General features: G+C 40.7%; 1 protein-coding gene across 1 annotated transcript in view; it reads left to right on the forward strand.

The window, feature by feature from the left end:
• Positions 1 to 7857: 7857 nt before the first annotated feature.
• BACE2 (beta-secretase 2) overlaps positions 7858 to 25771 on the forward strand; it is a 79204-nt gene continuing 61290 nt past the window's right edge. The window contains exon 1 of the mRNA XM_075912127.2: positions 7858 to 8467. Coding sequence (XP_075768242.2) covers positions 8171 to 8467 — 297 coding nt within the window. The 5' untranslated portion in view covers positions 7858 to 8170. The remainder of the gene's footprint in view (positions 8468 to 25771) is intronic.

Raw genomic sequence — 25771 nt, forward strand, 5'->3', positions numbered from 1 at the left:
CCTTTTGGGAAGCTGTGACTAGAAAGCCTTCATAAAATCAAAGCATTGTTTTATTTTAACAGTAGGAAAATGTACTTAGCAAAAAGGATTTTGAAACCACAAAGCTGAGGCAAGCATCTATCTTACCAAATGCTTATCACCTTCTGATGATAGAATGGACAGGTTTAGCTCTTTCATACACCCCAGCAGGTACTGTGTCAATCTGAATAGCCCCCCAACAGTTACCTTGTCTGAAAAGAGAGAATGTCTTTTTATCCAGCCAGAATTCCTTTGTGCCTTTTACTCTATTTGTCCACATCAGTATAATTTCTACAGGAGGCAAATCTAGACTCTTCACAGCTAGTGGCTTTCCCATTCTCTCATAACTACCTTCAAATTTTTAGCATGGGGTGGCTTATCTTGAATCTTGGTGTCAGGGCCAGGGCCCGGACAGTCAGGCCTAGCAGTGGAACACCAGGGACCAGAACAAAGGGTCAAATCCAGAGCTAGAAGTAAGATGAAGAAGCAGGATTTTCATGGCAGCTGTTCAGGATCCACCTCGTTGCAAGATAACTTCCTGATGTCCCCTCCAGGCTTGAGTAGTGTGGCTGAACCAATCAGGAACACTGTTAATCAGGCCCAGCTGTAGGATTTGGGCCTATATGGCTCAAAGCCTGTACTGTTTTGACAAAGGTGTTGGGTGGTTGTTGTAGCCATCCAGGGATAAGCAAGCCCAGGAGCCTCGCATATTGTTCCACCTTTCTGCTTGTTTTCCCATTGGAATATTAACCAAATATGGTCATACAGTAAACATCCCAAAAACCAGCTCAACATACAACATTCATAAAATTACAGATTAGCTCCCTATTTGTCACACATGACATTTTGTAAAAAACAGTGGAAGGCCCTTTTGGATATAGCTATAGATACCGTAGGCCTGGTTCACCCATTTTATGCTAGCATGATTCCACGGAACTGGATCAATACAGGGGTGAATCAAGTTCTGATTATATTTACATTTCTGTATCTAAATATGTGTCTTCATGAAGTTAGATTTATACCTATACATGGATGCCTACATCAAAACATATATTCAGTCAAATAACATATACATATTTATAATAAGAGAAATATATTATAGAAACCAGGATTACATAAAGATATTTTAGAAAACAGGGCAAATAGACACTTAAGATTATCTATTTCCAGCATTTCATATTTTTATATATACCAGAAGATTTGCCCAGCATTGCCTGAGTCCTTGACTCAATTAATGTTTTTCTTCATTTAAGTAATTGCTCTGGGGTGGGCCTGGGGATGAGGGGTTCAGTATCCCGGCTGCCCTGAGGAGAGAGGACAACCCCAGACCTCTCTCACCATAGCATCTTGGGGCCAGCTGAGAAGCGCCTTTCAATGGCCACTGCAGCTGCAGTGAGTACAGCCAGGAAAGATGTACATCTCCCCTGACTGAGGTACAGACCGACACACAAACAGACACACAAACAGAAAAATCCTCTGAAATATAGATATCTGTCCCTTTATCCAGTTCTGTCCCCCGCTGACCCAATGGTGTTATAGATGTCCTGGTCCACATCTCTGTCCCCTTGCTGACCTCCAGTGGACATTCTACAGTATAATTGTCCCTCCTTTCAGGCCTCCTCTTTTCCATGTTATGAGAAGCAATCAAATTCCAACCACATCCCATAGTCCTGTCACAACCAAACCCTTACCTTGCTTTAAGTTATAAGAGGAAGCAGCATACCAAATGTGGTGATCCTGGCTCTCACCATTTAGAAGATAGAACATAAGAATGGCCATACTGGATCAGACCAAAGGTCCATGTAGCCCGGATCCTGTCTTCCAACAGTGGCCAATGCCAGATGCCCCAGAGGGTGTGAACAGAACAGGTAATCATCAAGTGACCCCTCTCCTGTCATCCATTTCCTGCCTCTGGCAAACAGTGGCTAGAAACACCATTCCTACCCATTCTGACTAATAGCCATTGATGGGACCTAACCTCCATGAATTTATCTAGTTCTTTTAAAGTTCTAGTCTTCACAACATCCTCTAGCAAGGAGTTCCACAAGTTGACTGTGCACGGCATAAAGAAAAACTTCCTTTTGTTTGTTTTAAATCTGCTACCTATTAATTTCATTTGGCATCCGCTAGTTCTTATGTTATGGGAACAAGTAAAGAACTTTTTCACTTTTTCCACGCCAGTCATGTATGAATTCTTGAACAAATGGACTCAAAGACGGTCAGACACACACAGTTTCTAAAATACATAGTCGCTTGTGCACAAAGCTGTGTATTAAATGTATACGTTCCATATGCCCGTGAAGAAATATTTTGGATATGGATGTCTTTGGGGGGGTTTTAAGGACCTTGTCTTCTTTCAGTTGTTTGCCTTGCTTTCATAAACCCTGATCTTGCAGTGGCACTGTCATATATATGAGTATTCAATAGGACTACTAACATGCATGTAATGGAACTAGGGCCATAGTAATAAACAACCAGGGTAAATAAAGGAGAAATGAGGAGTGGCAAACACCATACAATAAACCATTGTGTACCCAAACAATTCCTTCTGCCACGGTTGTGTGGGGAGGAGTATGGAGAAGCTGTGCACACATAACTTATTATAAGATAAAACACAATCCTTTTATATGCAGAAGGTTTTTTTACTCCCATCATTTTTAAGCAAGCATTCTAAAAGCCCAGACCTGCATGTAACAGGACCAGACAGTCAAACTTTACCAAATGCATAAACTTAAGTGTTACAAAAAGACTAGCTTTCATCTGAACATTCAGAAGAGACTATAACATATGTTATATACTTTTAAAAGCTTATACTTCGTAAATCATTCTTCTGACTGCTGCTGCATTATCCAGAGATACCATCTAGTTATCTTGGCAACAGAATCAGGAGAAGACTTACTGTATTGCACAAGAATTTAAACAAAATGTATACAACTGACTAATACAATATACTCTTGTTGCAGTGAGGGAATATTAAATTGTTTTCTAATTTCCTTTTCCTTGCCAGGGTGAGACCATTCTGAGCACTCCCACAAAGGGTCTTGGGCCTATGACTACCCTTAACTGCGAGTAGGCCTCATATGGGTACAGCTATACTGCAGTGCTATTTCGGGCTAATTCTGATATCCTGAAAAAGCTATTCTGTATCTTTGAAACAAGCCTGTAATTTTGAAATATAACATGCTCACTATTCTGACGTCCCTGTAAACCTCATTCCACGAGGCTTAAGGGATGTTTTGGAATAGCCATTTATTTAAAAATTTGGCACTGTGTAGACTGTGCCAAATTACAAAATAAGTTATTCTGAAATTAACTCGAAATAAGCTACACAATTTGTGTGGCTCAAATTGAGTAGCTTATTTTGAGCTCAGGATGCAGTGTAGACGCACCCAATAGTGACCATGACTAGATGGGGTTTACTGAATAAACTGTCACTGTCAGCATTGCTAGACTAGAAAAGTCATTACTGCAGCAATATAACCTTTCTTGGGAGCTCTGAACACACCACTTCTGGAGTTGTTTAGCTGCTATCAATCTAGACACGGGCTATGTCTACACTGCAGGCTTCTTGCGCAAGAACAACTGTTCTTGGCCAAAAACTTGAGGAGCATCTACACTGCACGCACATTCTTGTGCAAGTAAATTTACAGTAAAGCATTAGAAGAGAGGGCTTCTTGCGCAAGAGTTGTTCCTCTCCCCACAAGGAATAAGCCCTCTTGAGGGCAATGTGGACAGGCAACAGGGATTTCTTGCGCAAGAAACCCCTATGGATAAAATGGCCATCAGAGCTTTCTTGCACAAGAAAGTAGCCACACTGCCATGGACTCTCTTGCGCAAAAGCACATCTCTTGCACAAAAGCACGTGGCAGTGTGGATGCGCTCTTGTGCATGAACTTTTGAGCAAGTATTCTTGTGCAAAGCAGTTCTTGCGCAAGAAACCTGCAGTGTAGACGTAGCCAGGGAGTCTGACTCAGGCCCATGTAGTATTGCCTAGTTCTGCTATCTATGACTGCAGGGCATGAGAGGCCAGGTACAGCAGGACTTGAAAAATTTCACTGATTTACTTGTCTGTGGATAGTACAAGTTTCCCCTGGCCAGGGTCCTAAGTAATTGCTGCAAAATTTAAGCTTCCATTTAAAAGCATAGGCTGTGTCTACATTGGCACCCCTTTCCGGAAAAGGGATGCTGAGACACTTCGGAATTGCAAATTCCACGGGGGATTTAAATATCCCCCGCGGCATTTGCATGAACATGGCTGCCGCTCTTTTCCGGCTTGGGGCTTTGCCGGAGAAAAGCGCCAGTCTAGACGGGATCTTGCGGAAAATAAGCCCTTTTCCGGAAGATCCCTTATTCCTACTTGAAAGGGGATCCCTTGAAAGTAGGAATAAGGGATCTTCCAGAAAAGGGCTTATTTTCCGCAAGATCCCGTCTAGACTGGCGCTTTTCTCCGGCAAAGCCCCGAGCCGGAAAAAAGTGGCAGGCATGTTCATGCAAATGCCGCGGGGGATATTTAAATCCCTCGCGGAATTTGCAATTCCAAAGTGTCTCATTGGCACCCCTTTCCGGAAAAGGGATGCTAATGTAGACACAGCCTATATAGTGTCTAATTTTGGAGTGCCAAGATAACCTTACAACTGTGAAGTTAAGCAGTAGAGTCTACCTGAATCTGCATGCTGGCATTTCCACTGTTTCTCTTGCTGCAGATAGTATTGTAGGCAGCAGCAGAATGAAATTAAAAAACCTCTGGTCCATGTCCCTCTGCTGTTGAAAACGCATAGACCTTAGTGAAATAGATAAGAATCCTATCAACTTTGCTAGTCTGCTTCTTGGGAGAGCTCTGAGTAGCAGCAGAGGTAGAAGAGTTCCAAAATGTGAAACGCTGGTGTGAAAGGAAGGTGTTGAGGCCTACTCAGAATATGTCAAATGAGCACCAGTTTAATTGTAAGTGTAAAGGAAAGGCAGCATTGTGAGATACAGGAGATGTAAGATTAAAAACAAAATTTGATTGGATGACCAACAGCAACCCCGTTTTTAGGGAAGTAAGTAACTCAGACTGCAATATGCAACACAGTGCTGATTACCCCAAATGGAGCAGATGAAAGTTTTGAAAGGACAGAATGAGACAACAAAAATCTAATATCAGCAATTGTCAGGCGAATGGAGGAATACTGAAATACCGAAACAGGGTATATAAGGTTGGACAGAACAGACCAAGAACAGATGGGCTGCGAATCCAAAAAAGCTAGGTCTGATCAACCAGGGCTCCCTCCCCAGCACTGAATCTCGCTGCTGCACATAAGCTCTGAAAAGGGAACACCAGTTGTAAGTTGCAACGAAAAATCCAAAAAAGGAAAGACAGAAAGAAAAGGATATCTCCTGAATCTAAACAATGCTTCTATCTTTCTTAACATGAGTATTATATATTTGATAACTCCACAAATTGTTTAAAGGTAAATCTGGAGGGTATATCTGTAGGAGGAGTTATTATTTCTTGTTTTTTAACTGTACTGTTTTTCTACTTTTTATTTGTATTTTACACTGTCTTAAAAGAATCAAAGATAGTGAATTGATTTAAATGGAAATTTAATTATAAAGTAAATAGAAAAATTAAAATCTTTGTTTAACCTTAAAAGAAGAATTCCTCTGTCTGTGATTTCAAATCCTTTAAGAACCAAACCTGGTTACTGACAACTAGGAGGAACAGAGTTACTGATGCTCCCCTAAAAGAGTCAGGAGACTGTGAGAAGCATTCAAAGAAGGTTGTGACACTTCAAATGTATGAGACGCCTGACACAGTGAAAGTGATAAAAAAGCTAGAAGTCCATATTCTTAGGGGCTATGTCTAGACTGGCATGATTTTCCACAAAAGCTTTTAACGGAAAAGTTTTCCGTTAAAAGCATTTGCAGAAAAGAGCGTCTAGATTGGCACGGACGCTTTTCAGCAAAAGCACTTTTTGCGGAAAAGCGTCCATGCCAATCTAGACGTGCTTTTCCGCAAAAAAGCCCCAATCGCCATTTTCACGATCGGGGCTTTTTTGCGCAAAACAAATCTGAGCTGTCTACACTGGCCCTTTTGCGCAAAAGATTTGCGCAAAAGGGACTTCTGCCCGAACTGGAGCAGCATAGTATTTCTGCAAGAAGCACTGATTTCAGACAGTAGGAAGTCAGTGTTCTTGCAGAAATTCAAGCGGCCAGTGTAGACAGCTGGCAAGTTTTTCCGCAAAAGCGGCTGATTTTGCGGAAAAACTTGCCAGTCTAGACACAGCCAGGGTATTTAGGTACCTCTGTCCCATTGAGGATCTGGGCTAGAACATCACTCTACTCTAAGTAGTGTTCCCACTCACCTGCATTTCTCCCCAGCATGTGGTTCGTGGAGTTCACTGGTGTCCCATTTGTAAAATGGGGAAAATACTTTTTGCTTCATAGAGTTGTTGTGGGGGGTTGATTAATATCTGTAAAACAGTTTGAGATCTTCTGAACTGAATTATAACAATAATAGAAGTCAATGCCTGTCCTCTCTCCTTAGTGCAAAGCTCTTCTTAAGCCATTTAACTGAGGGCTGTCTTACACATAAAGACAGAACAGGTGGTTGCCCAGGACAACAAATTGTTTAGTGATTCTTTAGAGGTTTGTGATTTGGGTCTGGACATTTTCCTGTTTACTTACCACTTAAGGAAAAGAGCCAGAAATGGTACTGATTGAACTTGCATCCTATTATTTTTCAAAGGTTTCAGACCTTCATCTCACTTTAATTATCTGGCACTCACTTTATCATTACTGAAGAAATAAAAAAAAATTGCTGCAGCAGGTTGGAGGAAAAGCTCGTTAGATTTCACATCTTTTGAGTGTTAATAATTTGTGTTATGATTATATTTAAAACCTCATGTGTTTACAATACCGGATTTATTCCATGGAGCTAGACTTTATATTCAAGTCAGTACACAATATACCACATTAACATAGAAATGCATTTAAATGAATAGTGCCTGAGATAAGGATGATTACTAACATATGCAAACTCATTTATCTTTATTGTTACCTTGACTTTCTTCCCGATTTTGTTTATTCACCTCTCTCAAACCCTAGGCTGCGAGCCGCATTCCAGGGCAGCTATAGCCTTTATTTGACTTGTTTTCACAGAGTGTATATGATACAATGAGATCCTACCCCCAGGCTGTGTTTCTCAAGCACTACCACAAAAGAAACAAACAGTAACTAGTCATCATCATCGTTTTTAATCTTGAGCTAGAAGCTCCGCTAGTGTAAATGCGCGTAGTCACATCAATGGAGCTCCACTGGTTTACACAGGCTGAGGACTTCGGGTCTGGGATCACAATTTCTTCCTCTATTTACTTCCTAACTATACACATCTCTCTCTCGCTTTCGGAGGCGGGGGGAGGCGCAGCAGCGCATGAATGCACATTCACAGACAAGGCTGCGATTATAAAAGTGATTTCCCTGCGCAAACGTAACGAAACAAATTGATAACAACGGACGCCCCCACGGCATGGAAAAACGTGTCCACGGGAGGTAGGTAGAAGATCAAGCGCTGGCGGCGCTCAGTGTCCCTCCGGGTGCGAGGTTCTGCCTTCCTCTGGTTCTGCCCGCCCCTGTAATGAAGAGCAGAGACTCAGTGCCATGCTCGCGCACAAGCTCATTTGCAGAAGCCGGCCCGGCTGGCGCTTTCCCTTCCAGCGCCTGGCTGCAGGCGAGCGAACCGCGCGGGGGGGGGGGACTTTGGAACCGGCCCTTCCCCTTTCCCAGTGTAAACACGGCCCGGCGCAGGGCAGCGGGGACAAACTTCCCCCGGCCGGGCTCCGCCCTGCTGGGCGTGGGCGGCGTTTGCTCCCCTCCCCTCGCCCCTTTAAGGCCTCGGCGAAACTTTTTTCCCCTGCTGGCCGCGGCGACCCCGTCACATCCGTGGGCCGGCGCCTGGCGGGGCAGGTTCTTGGCGCCTGTTGGTGAGGGCAGCGCAAACTCTTGGGTAGCCCCCGGCGGGGAGCGTGCGAGGAGGAGCCGGGCTGGAGGGTGCGAGATGAAGCCGGGGCGTGGGGAAGCCGGAGCCGCCCTCCTCCTTCCCGGCTGCTCCAGCCCAGTGGTCAGGCGGCCGCTTCCTCCTGCCTGAGCCCCCGACTGTCCCGCTGCCGCCGGGATGGGCGCGCTGCCCGCGGCTCCCTGCCTGCTCCTGCTCCTGGCTGGCGCTGCCGGGCTCTGCCGGGCTCGCTCCTTCTCCTTCCCCCTCCGGGTGTCTCCGCCGGCCGCCCCCAGCGGCTCCCCTCCAGTCCCGGGCAGCAGCCGCCCGCCGGCGTCCCCCGGCGAAGCGGACGGCTTGGCCCTGGCCTCGCAGCCCGGGGGCGCCGTCAGCTTCTTGGCCATGGTGGAGAATCTGCAGGGGGACTCCGGCCGGGGCTACTACCTGGAGATGCTGCTCGGGACCCCGCCGCAGAAGGTGAGGCGACCCCGGGGATGGGGCTCGCGGGGCAGGGCGATGGCAGGCTCTTTCGTGGGGGAGGGGGGAGGCTGGCGGTGCTGGGGGGCAGCTGGGGAACATGGGATGCTTTTAAACTTTCTTCTCGTGCTGGCCACTCTTCATCCTGAGACGCTTTCCCCACTTTCCTCCCGCTCCCGGGGGAGTGGGATCAGGCCGGGGGAGGGGGTCAGCTTAGCTGCCCCTGCTGCAGGGGACAGGTCGTCTTCCATGAGCAGTGCCCTCCTTCCCCTGAATTGCCACGACCCTTAATGAAGCCGCAGGAGCCACCGCTCGCAGGTGAAGTGAGCCTGAGCGCAGCTTAAAAGCACTAGTCAGAAGGACACACGCATCACCCACTGAAGGGACACAAGAGACCCTTCCAGTGGACTGTGGAAAACTGGAGACTGTGACGAGTGCCTTTGATTGCTTCTGGAGAATAGGAAAAGTCACTCCTGGCTTCGCTGTCTTTTCTTTATCTACAAAAAGAAAAGACAGTGAAGCCAGGAGTGACTTTTTATATATAACAGTGGGAAGATCCTAAATGTCGTAAACGTATTAGTGAATTAGATGTGATTGTTACACATGTGAGCAATGAGGGCAAAGTGTTGAAAGGACTGGACTCTCTGCCTCCTTTTCCTTTCCTCCCACGTCCCCCTCCCCAGTTGCCTTTTAATTGCCAGACAGTATTGTTTGTTTGCCCCCCCAAAAAACAAAGGAAACCAATTGTTTAGGGCTGGTGCTATGTACAGTTATATACAGCTTGCAACTTTTGTGGAGGTAGCATTTCTATTCATTGGCACTTTGCATAAAAAATAAATGTCCCCAGGCACAGTAATTTTACAGAAATCCTGGGGAGCCAGTCCCTTTATTTCAACCTGTTTGATAGCAATTTGATTTGAAACGAGTTGCTCTGTCAGTCAAAAATATTGCATTTACCATACCTTATCTTATTTTTGAAGTCAGCCTTGAGCTGTGGTAGGCTAGGCTGAATGTCAGATATTCCCCTCCCCCTCCCCCATCCCTTCCAGATTAATCAACCACTCTTACTACATTAAATGCTACAATAATGCAAAGATTTTTAAACATCTTATTTTTATTTCAAATGTAACCTGTGCATTTCTAATAGTTAAAGAATGCACTTCCTGTGGAGAGACTTATTTCTCCGCCTCTCTCCTTGACAACCAAGTCTTTAAAACGTTGGAAATAATTTCTTTCATCTATGTCATGGGATCCCATGTGAAGCTTTGGTGGATTGTTGGTGGGGATGACTTGTCAGCTGAGAAGGATTAATTTTCTAAATGCCCTTAGGCCTTTGTGTCAGTTTTGCTTTCCCTCTTCCCCCCCCCCCCCCCCCAGTACTCAGACTCTTTTAATGATATTTAAGTGAATGAAGGAACCCTATATACGTGAAAATACTTTTTTTTTCCATTCTGACTTCTTAACGTAAGGAAAAGTTATTCATACAAACACTTAGTAAAAAAGGAAATGTTCAGCTAATAAGCTGCTTCTGGACTGGTGTACAATTTTTTTCTGCTTTGATAGAAGAGGAGGATTGGTCTAATTGTCATTCTGACTAATTGAAATGCCTTACAGTAGGTCATAGAGTAGTACCTGGATTCAGAGAGGACTGGATAGTTTTATGATGAATATATGTTATGAGACCTAAGCAGATCTGATTCATCAGGGTGTTACTTAATTCTTCTTGACCCAAAGGGTAACTTTTCCTCCATGTTGAAAAGCTGTCCAGGTATCTGTTTTTTCCCCCACTAGGCTGTGATGTGCAATACTTGCTTCTGTGAGATTCAGGATATCAGAATTGATCCTATCAGTACTCTGATCCTATGGGCTTTGAACTACAACACAACTGTATGTTAGAAAAAGGAAACAGAATATTAGTATCTCCTACCTCTATACTTTTAGTGGTTCTGAAATAGAAAAACAAAATTATAGAGATTCATGTAGACTTTTGGGTATATTGCTAAGAAAGGTTCTTCGTTTCAATGTTGTACCCCCAATTCTTTACCTATAAGTGATAGTACTTTATATTAACTATTAGGTGTATTACCAGTACAATTAAAACTGATCCTCTTAACATCTGTTCATCATTTTACACCTGAAACTAGATTTAGGGTTTAATTTTCTGTAAGCTATATTGAGTCTTCGCAGAGCAAAACATTGAAACGTCCCATTGATGTTTATAAGTAAAGTTCTACATATCCTTAAATATTTGCAAGATCAAGACTTTTACAGTTAAAACTTATTTTGGGTGTGTTTTAAATTAGGTGCTTTGCACACCTCCTTCTCTGCTTGACTCTGAAATCACAAACTTATATCTGATGTAAGTGTAATTCACAGTGAATAGTATAAACTGCTAAGCAACTAAAGAGAAGTACCTCTCTTCCTCTTCCAGCCTTTACGAAAGAAGATTTATAGCACAGTATCCTAGACATATCAGCACTCCAGTTTCTCTGCCAGTCCTCCCCATTCTATTACCAATAGATTAAAGTGCACATACATTCTCTAAGAATTATTTGAAAGATAAAAATGTCATAGTGTTTTGAAGAATGTGATTAGACACAAGTCTTTTATTCCATGGATTTGCTGTGTGTCCTATTTCTGGTGAAAGGTGTACTTTATGGCTGCCTGCTATTCCAAGTCTAAAGATTGAAATATGTGTTGGCAAGAATACATTGACTGCACTCTTCTAACTTTTTTTTAATTTCTTTAAATAATCTGCAAACAAATTTAAATTATTTCACTCTGTATTGTATTGTATTTTGGCCAGCCTTAGAATGGAAATTTATAAGAACTTCAATAAGTGGAATTAAATGTATTTTTACTAAAGCATTGCCTAATTTTCCCCTTCCCACAACATTTGACAAACAATCAGAAGCTTAACTTTTGAAATACACTCAATAGAGGAATCTGGGGAAAATGTGGTATATCTGGAGCATTCCTAGCAATGTCATCAGATTACACCCATCCTGCTTTTCAGTCATTCCCTGTGTTCCCAAATTGTGTCTATATCAAAACTCTATAAATATTTCCCTTGTAACTTCAATGCAGAAGCCTGGGTGGAAGAACTATATTCCTCTGAATAGCTAGCATAATGCAGTTGAATTCTGATCACTTGCCATCAAAACTATTGTGCAACTTGATTTTTGTTCTAGTGACTAAGTGTCTGTCTTACGCACTCAGTTCAGTTCAATTATTAATGCTAAGCATGAAAGCAGCTTTTGTAATGACAGTTTGTTCTGCTCAGAGGGTCAGCACAAATTTGACCTATAAACTGGCATTTAGGAAGTTTTAAGGATAAAGTGATTATTGGGACTGGCTTCATCACAAAATATGAATTTTTATTCCCATAAAATTACCTGGAGATAGTCCGTCTATCACTGTCCAGCTATTTAAAAAAAAAAAAAAAACCAAATGTATGGCTTGATGGCTTCAAAGGTTAGAAAAACCCACAACTTTCATCGGTATTGGCGTCTTTTGGGAATGATCTCTTACTTGATAGTCGTTTTTGCATATCTTTTGTAAGAGTGCTGTGAGAAATGATAGTCTGTAAAAAGTGTTTTGTAGTATTGCCAGCTTTTGCATTTTCATCGTGAGACTTACAAAATGTTGTTTTTCTTAAATCCCCAATTCCTGGAGTCATGTTATTTCATGAGACTCTAGCCTTATTTTTTAAAGTTTCTAGCCCTCCTGGTTGTGATAGAAGATTGAAAATATGACACTTAAAGGCTCAAAAACTAGAAAGTGAGAAGGAATTACAAACATATTTCTAAAGTTTCATGATTTTAAAAATCTCATGCTTTTTTATTTTATTTTTGTAGGCTGACTCTCTTTTGTTGTTTTGGGTTAGCAATAGGAGCTCCGAGGAATGCTGCTATTGCAGTGCAACATTACTTTATTGTGGAGTGGTGGGTCATCCCCGAAAGCACTTTAAGAACATAAGAATGGCCATACTGAGTCAGACCAAAGGTCCATCTAGCGCAGTATTCGGTCTCCAACAGTGACCAATGCCAAGTCCCCCAGAGGGAATAAACATCACAGATATCGTCAAGTGATCCCTCCCCTGTCACCCATTCTCAGCCTCTGACAATTTAAGAACACTGCAATTAACCTGTTAGTAAAATAGAACATAACTTGCTATCTCTTTTTTTTTTTTTTCATACATTAGAACAAACTGATGTTGTGTATGGCTTGTGTGTGTTCAAAAAGTTTAAATCACATATTGGTGTCAACTGCATTTTTTTATTATTTAAAATGAGATTCATATTGCAATCATATTTAGTAACCTTTCCCCTTCCCCTTTAAATAATACACAAATTAACCCATATTTGAGGCTAAACTACTTGACTGTAACACTTTTGTTCATTGTATCCATTATCAAATACAGTACTTTAAAAAAAAAAAAAAAAGTTTAGTGAATTTTGAAGAAGATGGGCTTGAATACAAGCCTATTCTCATTAAAGGCTAGGTTCTGCCATTTGAAGGGGTGGAGGAAAATAATCTGATCCTTTTTGACAGATATCTTCCAGATAATTCCTTTTGATATTTGTTCATGGATTTACCTGTGTGAGCAGTCTGCAGATCAACATTTCAGAACCTCAGGAAGTATTTAAGCGTATAATCTGTTAGTCATGTGTGGAGGCAGGATATAAGCACTTTCTTCTGCACCTCAAATCTTCATTCCTTGTTCTCATCTCAACAGTAGCTTTCATAGCTGGGAACACTGTTTACTTCTCTAATTGAGGAGGATGGGATACTAACTATGTAAAGGACACTTCTTGTTTTTTATTGAAAGGGTGAAATGCCAAAACACAATCTGAAAGATTGTTCAATGGTACAATAATTTAAATAGCACTAGCAATAGTATTGTACTTCATAAATACAGTATGGGGCCAGCAGGAGGTAATTTGAAGGCTGCCTCTGTCAGCACAATTTTGGACTCAGAACAATGGTGTTTATTTAGGGCTCTAAAGCAATTGCAGATGTCAGAATTTTTTTAATTTCAGAGGTGAGGTTTTTGACCTCCTAGACTAGCTTCTCTTCAGAATTTTCAATACTGTATTCAATAAATAGGATATTTCCAGAGTTGAATTCTAGTATCTGTTGGTACAAAATCCCTGTATACTGATGCATTGCAGCATTATAAACTAGTAAGTGTGAGATGGCATTCAGATCAGTGAAATGAGAAGTGTCATACATGCTTTATGTACAGTATATGTGGAAGGTTATCTAGGCTGTGCCATCATATATGCTGACTTGAGGAATGGCATAGCCCATTGACAGCAAAATAGAAAAAGTCTAAAAAGTATGATGGTGAAATAAGAACCTTGTTACAAATGCTTTGGCTCCATATTGCGTTTTTGTTTGAATAAGCAGTTGTCATTTCAGCGTGTGTCTTCTCCTCATGGTAACATCTAGAAAATGCAGCAGGGGTAGGTCCTGAACTAGGGATGTGAAGGACTAATGGACTATCTGATAAGCAAATGCTTATCGAATAGTCAACAGGCTAGTCAACTAGTCACTTCCCTCTCCCCTCCTTGCTGCCTCTATCGGAAAGAGGCAGGGGCGAGGGAGGAAGAGAAAGGGAGGTACTTCAGAGCCAGAGTGCTGCTTGAAGCTTGGGGCCAGACCCCCGGGCTCCATGTAGCGGTGCTGCTTTGAAATACCAGGTGCAGCCTGAGGCCAGCTGGGGTGTCCCCAGGCTGCACACGGTGTTCCAAACTGGCAGCGCCTTGTGGAGCCCGGGATCAGCTCTCACCTTTGAGGTGTAGAGCTGTTGCTGCAACTCTTCAAAGGCGGAATCGCCCTATCAACTATTCGATTAGTCATTTAGTCACTATTTAACATCTGTATCCTGGGTCTGGCTTCTCAATCCAGGACTGAGACGGGCTGCTGGACATCCTGTTATAAAATTTACTGACCCAGATGTAGGCGAGGGGAGTGGGGGTGGGGAGGAATGCATGTAGTATATCGCATTAACCGATAAGCTTTTGCTCCTTTAGTGACTGTTTTAACTGTGGATGCTCACCTTTGCCAATGAGGGATGATATTTGTCTGCCCTGCTGCCTGCCTCTTCTCCATCACGGGGCTCCTACCTGCAGGGTGCATCAACCCCCGTCTGCAATCCCCCTCCACTGCTACTTAGCTCTCTGGTCCAGGATCATCTGTAGTCTGGCATGGATTTTGCTGGACCACAGAGTTCCAATTTAGGGAGGTACAACCTATATATAAGAAGGGACTGAGGCGGTATAGAAAAGAACAGTGGAGTGCACTGTAAAGAAAAAAGGAAAACCTTATTCAGTACACACACACCCCTTCTTATATTCACCTATACTTCTGCTACAGAAAAACTATCATGGCTTCTAGGTGTGAAAGAGACCCTAACTGGGAATATTTTTGAAGAAATTTGTTCTCTGGATGTAAAAGCAAAATTTATCAAATGTAAGCCGTGCAAGAAGAAGATGTAGGGGCTAGCTGCAAGAATGAAACATCATAAGGAAAACTGCTTATTTGGAGTCAAGTATCAGAGGGGTAGCCGTGTTAGTCTGAATCTTCAAAAGCGGCGAGGAGTCCTGTGGCACCTTATAGACTAACCGAAGTGCTGGAGCATAAGCTTTCGTGGACAAAGACCCACTTCGTCAGATGCATGCATGCATCTGACGAAGTGGGTCTTTGTCCACGAAAGCTTATGCTCCAGCACTTCGGTTAGTCTATAAGGTGCCACAGGACTCCTCGCCACTTTTGCTTATTTGGGGAAAATTATATGTATGGATGAAGATGTGGATATGTCTGAAAAACCACGTGGGTCAACTTTGCAATGGATCATTCTTCAAGACTATGACTTTTAGTACAAGTGTTTGATAAGTAAATTTCACAGTGGTTTGCTGTATTGGATATTGCTAAACTTACCTTCTAGTTAATACTTATGGCTTAGTTAATTAGCTTACTAGGTTTAGAATTGTCCAATTATATAATACAGAAAGCTGCAGTAGAGAAATCTGGAGTTGCCAGTTGCCACTGAATGTGATTTTCTTATTTTATATTACATAATACATGCTTTTTATTTTATATTGCATAATGACCAGACCTCATTATGGTCACAGACCATAGTGATGCCATAGTCTATTTCCTAGGAGTATGTCTACACTACAGAGGGGTTTTTTTTTTCAGAAAAACAGCCGTTTTTCCAAAAAAACTTCAATTACATCCACGCTGCAGTTGCGTTCTTTCAAAATAAAATCGAAAGAACAGAAGGGTTTTTCTGACACTGGTAAACCTCTTTCTACGAAGAAGCCTTTCTCCAAAAGAGCTCTTTTGGAAAAAGGCATGTGTGGACGGGGGAGAGAGAGAGTTCTTTCGCAAGAAGAGTAAAGAGGAAAAAGCACAGGTGTTCTGGGGGCCATTCTGTCCATAGTAATCACAGCTTACATGTGAGAGTGTGTCCAGACTGAATGGATGCTAGCTTTCGAAAAAGCAGATCGCTTTTTCGATGTGTTTTGGCAGTGTGGACACTTTCAGAAGAAGTTTTTTCAGATCTCTTCTGGACAAGGTTCTTCGGAAAGAAGCCTGAAGTCGAGACATAACCTATTTTACTTCAGCATAACTCAGCTTTCCCAAAGGAACCCTATCCTGTACTTGTTTTTCAGGGGGCCTTACTCCAAAATTAAGTGCACTCTGATTGCAGTCAGTATTAGCTTTTTTTGGTAACTTTTAACCAGATCTGCATTAAAATGAGTGGGTGTGGGGAAGATGCAAGCTAGTTGTAGAAGTTTTAAGAACATTGTACATTTAGTGTTCTGAGGACTTGTCAGTTGGAGTTAATAAAATTTGAAAATTAAAAAAAAAAGTTTAAGGATAGCTGGCAACTCAGACTGCTGAAATTGCAAATGTTTCACATTTGTGTAACATTTACAATTTAGTTTAAAAAATGTATCTGCAGACACATGAGTATTATGCACTATTTCCTAAATCAACTTATCTAAAAAATTAAACTTTTTTAGGCATCATAAAATGCTGCACTGAACTGTAAACTAACATGTTTTAGTGATCAGATTTACACCATTGTTTAAAGAAATATGCTAAGTATTTTGGTGGTTTAAATTGTAGTATAAAATTTATATAAAAGCTTTATAATCCAGAGCATGCAGCATATGTAACTTCTAGGATTTTTAGCAGTTACAGTTGTTTAAAATATAACTTTTTAACAAAAGGATTGGAATGAGAGTGGGGGGAGAATACAGAATAATGGAGCCAGGCTAGAAAGACATCCCTGGCTTGTGAAGGACTCTACCTAAAATAGTATCTCTAGTGAGGAATTATTATTTGTAACCAGTTTCTTTAGTGAATCTACCTTAGATTGTGTGCTTTGTTTTCACAGTAATCTGCTTTGTTCTGTTTGCTACCTCTGTGACTATTTAAAATACACTTTTTCTTAGTTGTTAAATCTTATTTCTGGTTTATAATATAACCCAGTTTATATAATTTCTAGCCTAGAGGAGGGGAAGGGAGGGAAGGGAAGGAAGTTGTTGTGCATACCTTAATCCACATTGAAAGAGGAGGCAAATTTCATATAATTTGGGTTTGTACTCCAAGGGAGGCAGACATCTGGGTGCTGTGGAAGAGCTGATCTCAGTGTCTGTCTCCTGAATTTGGGTATGGCGCTACTTGTACATATGCTGGTGGAGCAAGACAGAATTAAAGGGTGCCTTGGTGAGCAGAAAAGATGGCCTCAGTGGTATTATCAGCACTTCAGGTGGAATGCCGGGAGGCCCAACCTGTCTTACTATTCACCTGACTCAAAGAAATAGCTACTCGGTTAACCATGTTTTCCAAACTGTTGTGCCTTGATATTTGGCTCTCTTTCCTTGATTGAGTAATCTGCTTGCGCTGCAGGTTACATGTGACAAGGTTAGTACTAGTAGGGTAGAGGTGAGAGAAATGATTAAATGTAACAATTCTTTTTATGTATATTCTAGTTTTCATAGACTTCATATCCCAAATTTGAGAACCCTATTAAACCTACATGTTCTGGCTCTGTTGAGAGCTGTATTAGCCTACGGTTCCTGTTTCTGATTAGTGACTCACTGCATAGGTCATCATTTTCTAGAAGTATTATCGAGTGGCACACCTTAGTGTACTGTTTGGAAGGAAGTTATAGGAAGCAGGATTTGCCATCTCACTAAGCAAACTGATGGAGACTGAAACTTGAAGAGCTGCTGTGATCACAGAATAGATTGTAAGTCTTTACCTGAACTGAGAATAATTGTTTCTCACACAGGCTGAAGAGTCGAAGGGGAACTGTAAACATGTCCTGTGAATTACATTATGTTGCAGTGACTTTCATATCAAACTTCTTCAGTTTGCGAGTCAAAAGATAATTGTCTGATTTCCAGCCCTGCAAATTTAACTATTTACAGTACCTGAAAATAAAGCTAGGTTCTGGAGAAGTCATTCATCTTCCCTTGTAATGAAGAATTATAATGGACATTAGTTAAGAGTTCATATATAAGCTACAAGAGAAGCTAGCCATTTTGCATATTTATGGTTGGCTCTACATTAAAGTAAATATTTTTTTCTTCAATAAACAAGTCAGGTAATAAAATAAAAATATGAGGCTTTGTTTTGTTTTTGGTTTTGTGGGTTTTTTTGATATACATATTGTGACAGACCCAGACTAGCTGGTTTGGTGCATGCTAATGGAGGGCAAGTATGCTGGGCTGTGGGTGAACAGTTTCCTCTTCCCTGAGTAAACAGGGCCAAGCTAATTGGAGCACCTGCAGCCCCATAAAGTCCTGCTGGGGCTTGTTTATAAGGCCTCCCCCTCAAGGGCAAGATCTGAGAGCGAGAAGACCTACTGGGTGCAAGCTGAGTACTATGAGCAAGGCATTGTGCCATGGAGGATCAGGACAGACTTATTCAGGCACCAGAGGATAGGAACTGAGAGGGATCGCTTCGGGAAGTGGCCCAGGGAACATAGGCGTGCGCAGCACAATTCATTAGGGTGTGCACCCAAAGAATGTTTTTAAAATGTACACTTTGACTCCCATTAGTCACACACCCTGACTCCCATTAGCCATGCCTCTAAAGGCAACACTCTCAGGGCAAGATGGACACATGACCAAAAGCAAAAGGTGTCATGTGACACCCTCCCCCCCTTTTAAGGACATTCCCCACCATCCTCCTACCAATAGGGATTAGTTTGGCCCCCACAATCATTAAAAATGTCTATGCTCTGTTATAGGTAGGCTTGAAAGGATTAGGTTTTCATCAGCTACCATCAGTAAACTTCTATTTCACTGAATACAAGCAAACTCATTAAAATATATTTGTTGATAGCAACTGAAATGTATAGATGGGCAAAATAAGAAAAATAGTGCTTGAGAATGTATGTCAAAATTCAGTTGTTTAGATTTTTGAATTAGTCTTTATTATAAATGGGCTAACATGAATAGGAAAAGAGAAATTTGTTGATTTAAGGATATTTACTTAGTATCACATTTCAAAATATACAATCTGTGTTTTAGAGTTTATAAACGCTCAGCTGTTTGAATCTGCTCTCATTACATGTTTGACTACTGCCACCCATAGTTTCCTAGAACTGTGAAAATATAAACAAATAAAAAATGCGTAAAAATAAACATCAATATTATCTGCTGAAATGATTTAAAAAAATCCATTTCTCTCAGACCTATTTATAATATGAGGGTATTGTGAAGATAAAATCAGCCTCTCTCCCCCGTCTCAAAAACTATTTGGATCTTTGTGATGTCAGGATTATAATGGTTGATTCCCTCCTCCCCCATTGTGACATGAACTTTTGTTACATGGTATGCCTTTTGAAGCTAAGTAGACAATAGGTATGAATTGAACACAAGTTTTTTCATATAGCAGATCCTCAGTGATTCTAATGAATAATGGAGCTAAAGAAAGGTGACTGCAACTTGACAAATTAAGTTAGAAGCTAATTTTGGAGAGGAAAACCATGAGATTTCTAATCAGAATAGTTTAGTTGGTGTAATGCACTTCTTATATGTAAGCTTGTGGATCTTGATTTTTAATATATTCCCTCTCTTTAGGGTTGCCAGGTGTCCAGCTTTCACCCGGACAGTCTGGTATTTGCGGGCTCTGCCCGGTTTTAAAAAAAACTAGGAAATACTGGAGATGTGCAGTGTCCAATATTTCCTGTTTCCCTGGGACGGAAGGCTGGCAGGGACAATTTTCCCCTGCCACGTCTGGCAGAGGCGGGGAGTGAGGAGCGCGGCAGAGTCTAGCATAGGGGGCATGAGAGGGAAGTTGCTGGGCATCAAGCTAGGGAGGCGCCAGGCTGGGGTGGGAGTGGAGCACATGGTGCTCAGGCCCACGTGATCAGCAGAGGCCGGGAGCTGGGATGAGGGGAGAGTAGCCTGGCTCTGAGGCAGGAGTGAGTGCATTGGGATGGGGGACACTGCGGGGGGCCTGGCTAAGGGGGAGGGGTGGGTGCATTGGTGGCTAGTGTGTGGCCCCAAACTTGAGGGAATGGTGTAACTTTTGCTTAACAACTTTGGCTCCCCTTCCCCCCTCCCCCCCTTTTTTTTTGGTGGGTGGCCAGGGTGTTTGGTATTTTTTGTTAAACCATCTGGCAACCCTAACTCTTCTGAATATATCCACAATCACAGACTACCTCTCTCTCTCTCATATTCTTTTTTTTTTTTTAAAGGACAGTTTTAGCCTGAGTAATTTTAGTTTCTTGTATGATACCAGACTGGTAGTAAAACATAAATGTAAGCTTGGATGTGGTATGTAATTATTTAGTGACACAAAGTATGATTGCTGTGGCATCCCTTTACACCTAGCTGCCACTGATTTCTGGGGAGGTTATGGGGGAGCAAGGGATATAGGATTGGGCTGGGTAGGTGCAGTATTGCCAACAGCAAGCATTCAAAGCAGATGGTTTTTAATCTTGTGATTTTTTTTTTTTAAATGTTAGCACTTTTTAAAAAATCATCATGTGTGTTTGAGCTGCTTCTCAGGTCACAAATTCAAGCTTTTTCACCACAAGCCTGAGGGCTAGACGTCTTTTTGTTTTTGTTTTTTAATTAAGTGAAAGCTAAGAATCAAACCAAACTGCATTAGTCTGGGAACTGGGGATTTAAGCAAGCATCAAATATCACAAGGCTTGCAGTGAAACTGTAAGAGTTGACAACTCTGTATTGGTATGTCTACACTGTATTCCTCTTTCAAGAGAGGAAGGCAAATGCAACCGAGCGAAATTGCAAATGAAGCGTGGATTTGAATTTCCCGTGCTTCATTTGCGTAATTGCGTCCAGCCACTATTTCAAAATATCCTATTTTGAGAACTGTCTACACAGCGTTTTTTATTTTGAGGAAAAACCCCTTCTTTCAAAATAACCCTTAAGCCTCATTTTATAAGGAGTAAGGGTTATTTTGAAGGGTTTTTTTTTTTCCTTTCAAAATAACCACGTCTACACAGAGTTTTCATCTCAATATGGTATTTCAAAATAGCGGCTGGACGTGATTATTGAAATGAAATGTGGGAAATTCAAATCCGCGCTTCATTTGCAATTTTGCTCAGATGCATTTGCATTCCTATCATGAAAGAGGAATGCAGTGTAGACATACCCTATTAGTTGCTACTTTCAGAATTTTGCCACTTTCTGTAGAGTAGATGATGAGAACAAATACCATGATGCTGGACCATCCTACTTCTCTAATACCTGTGTATTAAGTCTGCATCCGGGCCTTAGCCTGCAGGACCTGTGCCCCTACAAAGTGCTAGGCACTTGTCATGCAAAGAAGCAGGTTTTTCTCCAAGATGCTCAAAATTTAGAGGACCAGTACTGCCAAACCTTGCACAGGTAAGTAGCCCTTACTCTCTTGGACAGTCACATGGGCTTAAAATAGTTCTGTTTAGGCTCAAAAAGTGGCTGCCAAAGATACAGTGGCATTTATAATTACCTCTCAAAACATCAGGCTGATAAAAGCTTGAGCCCTCACTATATTATTTTGTTGGATTATATTATTTTAATCACCAAGGTATCTGATTGTTGTCTACCCTGCACCATCTTCCACTGTGATTACTGAGACCACTGCGCTGAGCTATGGCTATGAATTTTGCCAGTGTACAGAGGGCCTAATTTAAGGCAATGAGGTTGTGGTATTTCTAGTGACTAGTGTTGATTTTAAAAGGGACAATTTTGAAGTGCTGGATCCCAAGCAATTTTATTTTTTTAAAGTTTACCAAAAATATTTAGTTCAGTGAAATAAAAAGTGGTAGGCCAGCTCTTCCCAAATATTTTTCTTGTATCAACTCAGGAAAGATCAAAATTAAAAAATGCTGATACAGACTAAAATTGAATAGCATGTTACATATATGTAAGGGCAAAACAGTTCCTTTAAGGGCAAGTTGATCTAGTTGCTTGTTAATAAGTTAGACTATTTTATAATTGGGCAAAGTAAATAATCTTAACTATATCCTATGAAATTGAAGTAAATAAATACTGAAGTCTAGTTATTTCAACAGACATTTTAAGGATATATTTTTACATGGGCCAATTAATCTTTGTAGGCATCTTTAAATCCCACTATTTTTTTTTTTTTTTTTTTTTTTTTACTGAGGTTTAGTCCCCACCTGCAGATGATTAACCCAGGCATTCCTGGTGATTGATTGATTTATTTAAACTGGAAGAACTGTTTAAGTTGCAAGAGTATTTCGGTATCCCAATAAAATCACAATATGAATATAAATCTAATCCCTTTGAATGTCCTATTAGATTAGTGATAGTTATGTTGAAGTTTAGCAGTGATATGCTTTGGGTAAATTCTTTCTGTGTCTGCTCTTTTCCTTCTCCAAACTGTCCCTCATCTGTCTGTGGCAGATTGCTTATAGAGATGGACAGGAATTGTAAAATGCTTGCTGCGTAAGAAGCGTAGTAGACAGTTTGTGTGAGGGATGCTCACTTCAGAGTTATACATAAAACATTCTTTTCCTTCTGTTTCTATGAAATTATGAGCAACTTTTCCAGCTGATTTAAATTCAAAGCTAGCGGCTGTTGCTTTTTCATTGGCTTCAAGCCTTTGGAGATGGCTTCATTGATGACACTTCAGCCCCTGAATATGCAGTCTGCCTAATGGATATGCAATATTTCTTCAGTTACCTTTTGTTCTTGTGGTGGCAAAGCATTAAATAACATTTAAAGTTAACTATTAATTATTTCTCTTCAGTCAGTTCTCTTAAAAAATCCCTTCAGTTCCTTCAGGGTTTAGTAGGAATCAAAATTCTGTTTCAAATAAGTCCAGTCGCTTTTGTTCTATTTATTAAAGTCAGCTCTCAAAATAATCTTCTTTAAAATTGAATTCTTATACTTTCTTTTTTGACTGTTTAATCTTTAATGATTGTGTGTGTGTGTGTGTGTGTGTGTGTGTGTGTGTGTCTCTCTCTCTCTCTCTCTCTCTCTCTCTCTCTCTCTGGTTTTAAAAAAAATCTTTGGGCGGGGAGGGGTTCTTTTTGCCTTCATGATTTAGGTGAGGAGCTGCTTAAGCATTACCAGATACTAATTTCCCAATTAATATAAGTATCTCTGTACTCAAATGGCTTCTTACATTTTTAACCAGTTATAGAATCAAATGACCTTGCTATATTTGTACATAAAGCATTTTACTGTTTATATAGCTAAAAACAAATATGATTGCTAACATATTTGCAAGTTATCTGTTTTGCAAAGGTTTTTGCTATTTCATTGTTTAAGAAACAAAAGGTTTCAAGCATTTCCCATTATGTAACTTTCCAAGAGGCTCTTCTGAATGAAGTTTTTTAGATTAATTACATATTTCATTATAGCTAAGATATTTCCAGTCTTATTTGTGTAGATTTACTTAGACTGATTATTCTGATAACACATCCTGCATTCTTTTCACAATCAGTTCTCTGCCTAAAAGGTGAAATATGGTTTACCTTCTTGAAATAAAGTTTCTTTATATCAAGCTGACATTTTACACAAAGATGGACTGTCATCGTCTTTGAAATGCTGCTACATTTGTTTTTTGATTTTGACCAAATGGTTTTTAGTTTTAGAATCTGCCATTCACCATATAGTTACAATTTTGAAATAAGATGCTCAGATAAAATTGTGACAGAGTCCTGGTGTGCAGCCTAGGACTGTGGGACCACTGTGTCCACTTCACTCTCCAGCCTGGGCTGGCTCTCACAATGCTTTAATAGTGATAAGCAGCAAACTGCCTCCAGGTGCTGTGATCACTCAGCACACCAGCATGTGGAGCCCCATGCTCTGCTAGATCGCATGAATGCTCCCAGAGCCACTCGCGAATCACAGAGAGGCACCCGCAAAGTCTCCTCCAGTTCCCAGCCTTGTACCTCAGGAATACACTGCCTTTCACTGCTCAAGATGAAGTGGTAAACCAATTGATACATTTCTACTGGTCATCAATGGAAAGTGGATCTATGCCAGCCTTGTAAATCTGAGCAGATATCAGATACTTCATAGAAATTCACCTGGGAAGATAGACAGTAAAATGAGTTTGACTGCAAAAGATTTTTTTTTAAAGTAATTCTAAGTGATAACCAAAAGAAAATATAAACACACAGTCTAAACTCTCAACCCTCTTAGACAGGGCAACATCCAGATTAAGCAGTTTCTCTCACCCCGCTGGATAGTCTAATCCTTAATATGCACGTTTGTTCCTTAAACCTAGGCTAGTCTCCTTTGTTGGAGTCTTCTCATCAAACTTGTTGCTTGCAGCCCAATTGGGGGCAGGAAAAAGGTAAAGCATGGTTTCCCCCCTGTGTTCTGTTCTCCATGTACTTGGAGAACACTAATCCAGGTATGTCTAATGGGTGTTGTTGAGTCCCCAGGCAAGGCTGAGCAATTCCCCAGCTGTGGCCTTATGCAGATGAGTCATTGAATTGTAGCTCCCTTGCTTGATCATGCCTGTTGATGGTGTTTGGACACCACATCCAGGCATTGGTTACTTTCCTTGCTGTTGTCTCTGGGGAGCTAATATCTGTCTGATTCTCCAATTTACAGTGTGTTTTAGTGACAGCAATACAACACAATCTCATAACTTCATGTGCATTAATTTTATTATATATATATATATATATATATACACACACACACACATATTTATTTATTTAGATGGAACACTGCATTTTAGCAAATAACCTTTCCTTGACACATGCCATGCTTCTATATGTAATATCACTATATTATAAATGGGAAATATGGGGTCTATAAGGTGCTCTCTCAAGGTCTAGAATACCACAAAAATATTCTGTACAAAACACAAAAACTAACTATATACATCCTGCAAAAACTAGTGTAAAGGAAAATAATATACAGCGTTAAAACAGAAGTTATGAAGCTGGCTTCCAGAGTCTGTATAAACACACTTCAAGGTAATAAACATTTTATGACTCTAAAGCCATGTTCATCTTCCCTGATATTTGCTTGTGCTTGGGAGATAAGGTAGAAGAAGCTTCTTAAAATTGCTTTGGTCAGCTTCAATATTTCATGTAATAAAATAAAAATGCATGTATGCAAGGTACTTCAAGCATCATATGTATGAAAGTAAAAAATAAATATATCATAAGCATCAGTACAGATGCTAGCAAGTTTAATGATCTAATACTTAATAATGTTAATATCATTTTGCATCCTTGCTGAGACTTCTCCCCTACAGTAGTATCTAAAAGCTGGTTCCAATGATCTTCTGTTTGTATCTCCTTTCTTGTAAATGCTATAGTGTAATGAGCAGAATGCCAGTGCTTCAGTTCCCAAAATCTCCCTAAAGGGTAAACATTTTAATTTGGATTTAGCAAGGTGGGGGAAGGACTTAAGGTTTTCATAACTTTCAAGGAGCATTTGTGTTTTTTGTTTTAAAATCTTTATATATGCATCTGATGCACTGTGAATTCAAAATAAGTTGTATATGCTTTTATTACACCACAGATATCAGTTTATTAAATACATTGTGCAACATTTTGAAAAGTGCTGCTGAGATTAAAATTCTATTCCTTGTGTACCCCGGTTAATAAGGGATAATACTTGGCCTACAAAATGCAGACCAACATTGCTGATCATTTTGAGAACTAGCCTACTGTTCTTGTGCACACAGAGGGTCATGCAGACTAAATTTTCTAAGACACGAAATGGCATTTGCTCTGAAGAGGAGGAATAAGCTCTAATTATAATATCACAATTTTAAAGCAATACCACTGCTATTAGTACATCTAGGCTGTGTCTAGACTGGCAA

The sequence above is a fragment of the Pelodiscus sinensis genome, chromosome 1 (genome assembly GCF_052426305.1).
Source record: "Pelodiscus sinensis isolate ZL-2025 chromosome 1, ASM5242630v1, whole genome shotgun sequence".
Lineage (NCBI taxonomy): Eukaryota > Metazoa > Chordata > Testudines > Trionychidae > Pelodiscus > Pelodiscus sinensis.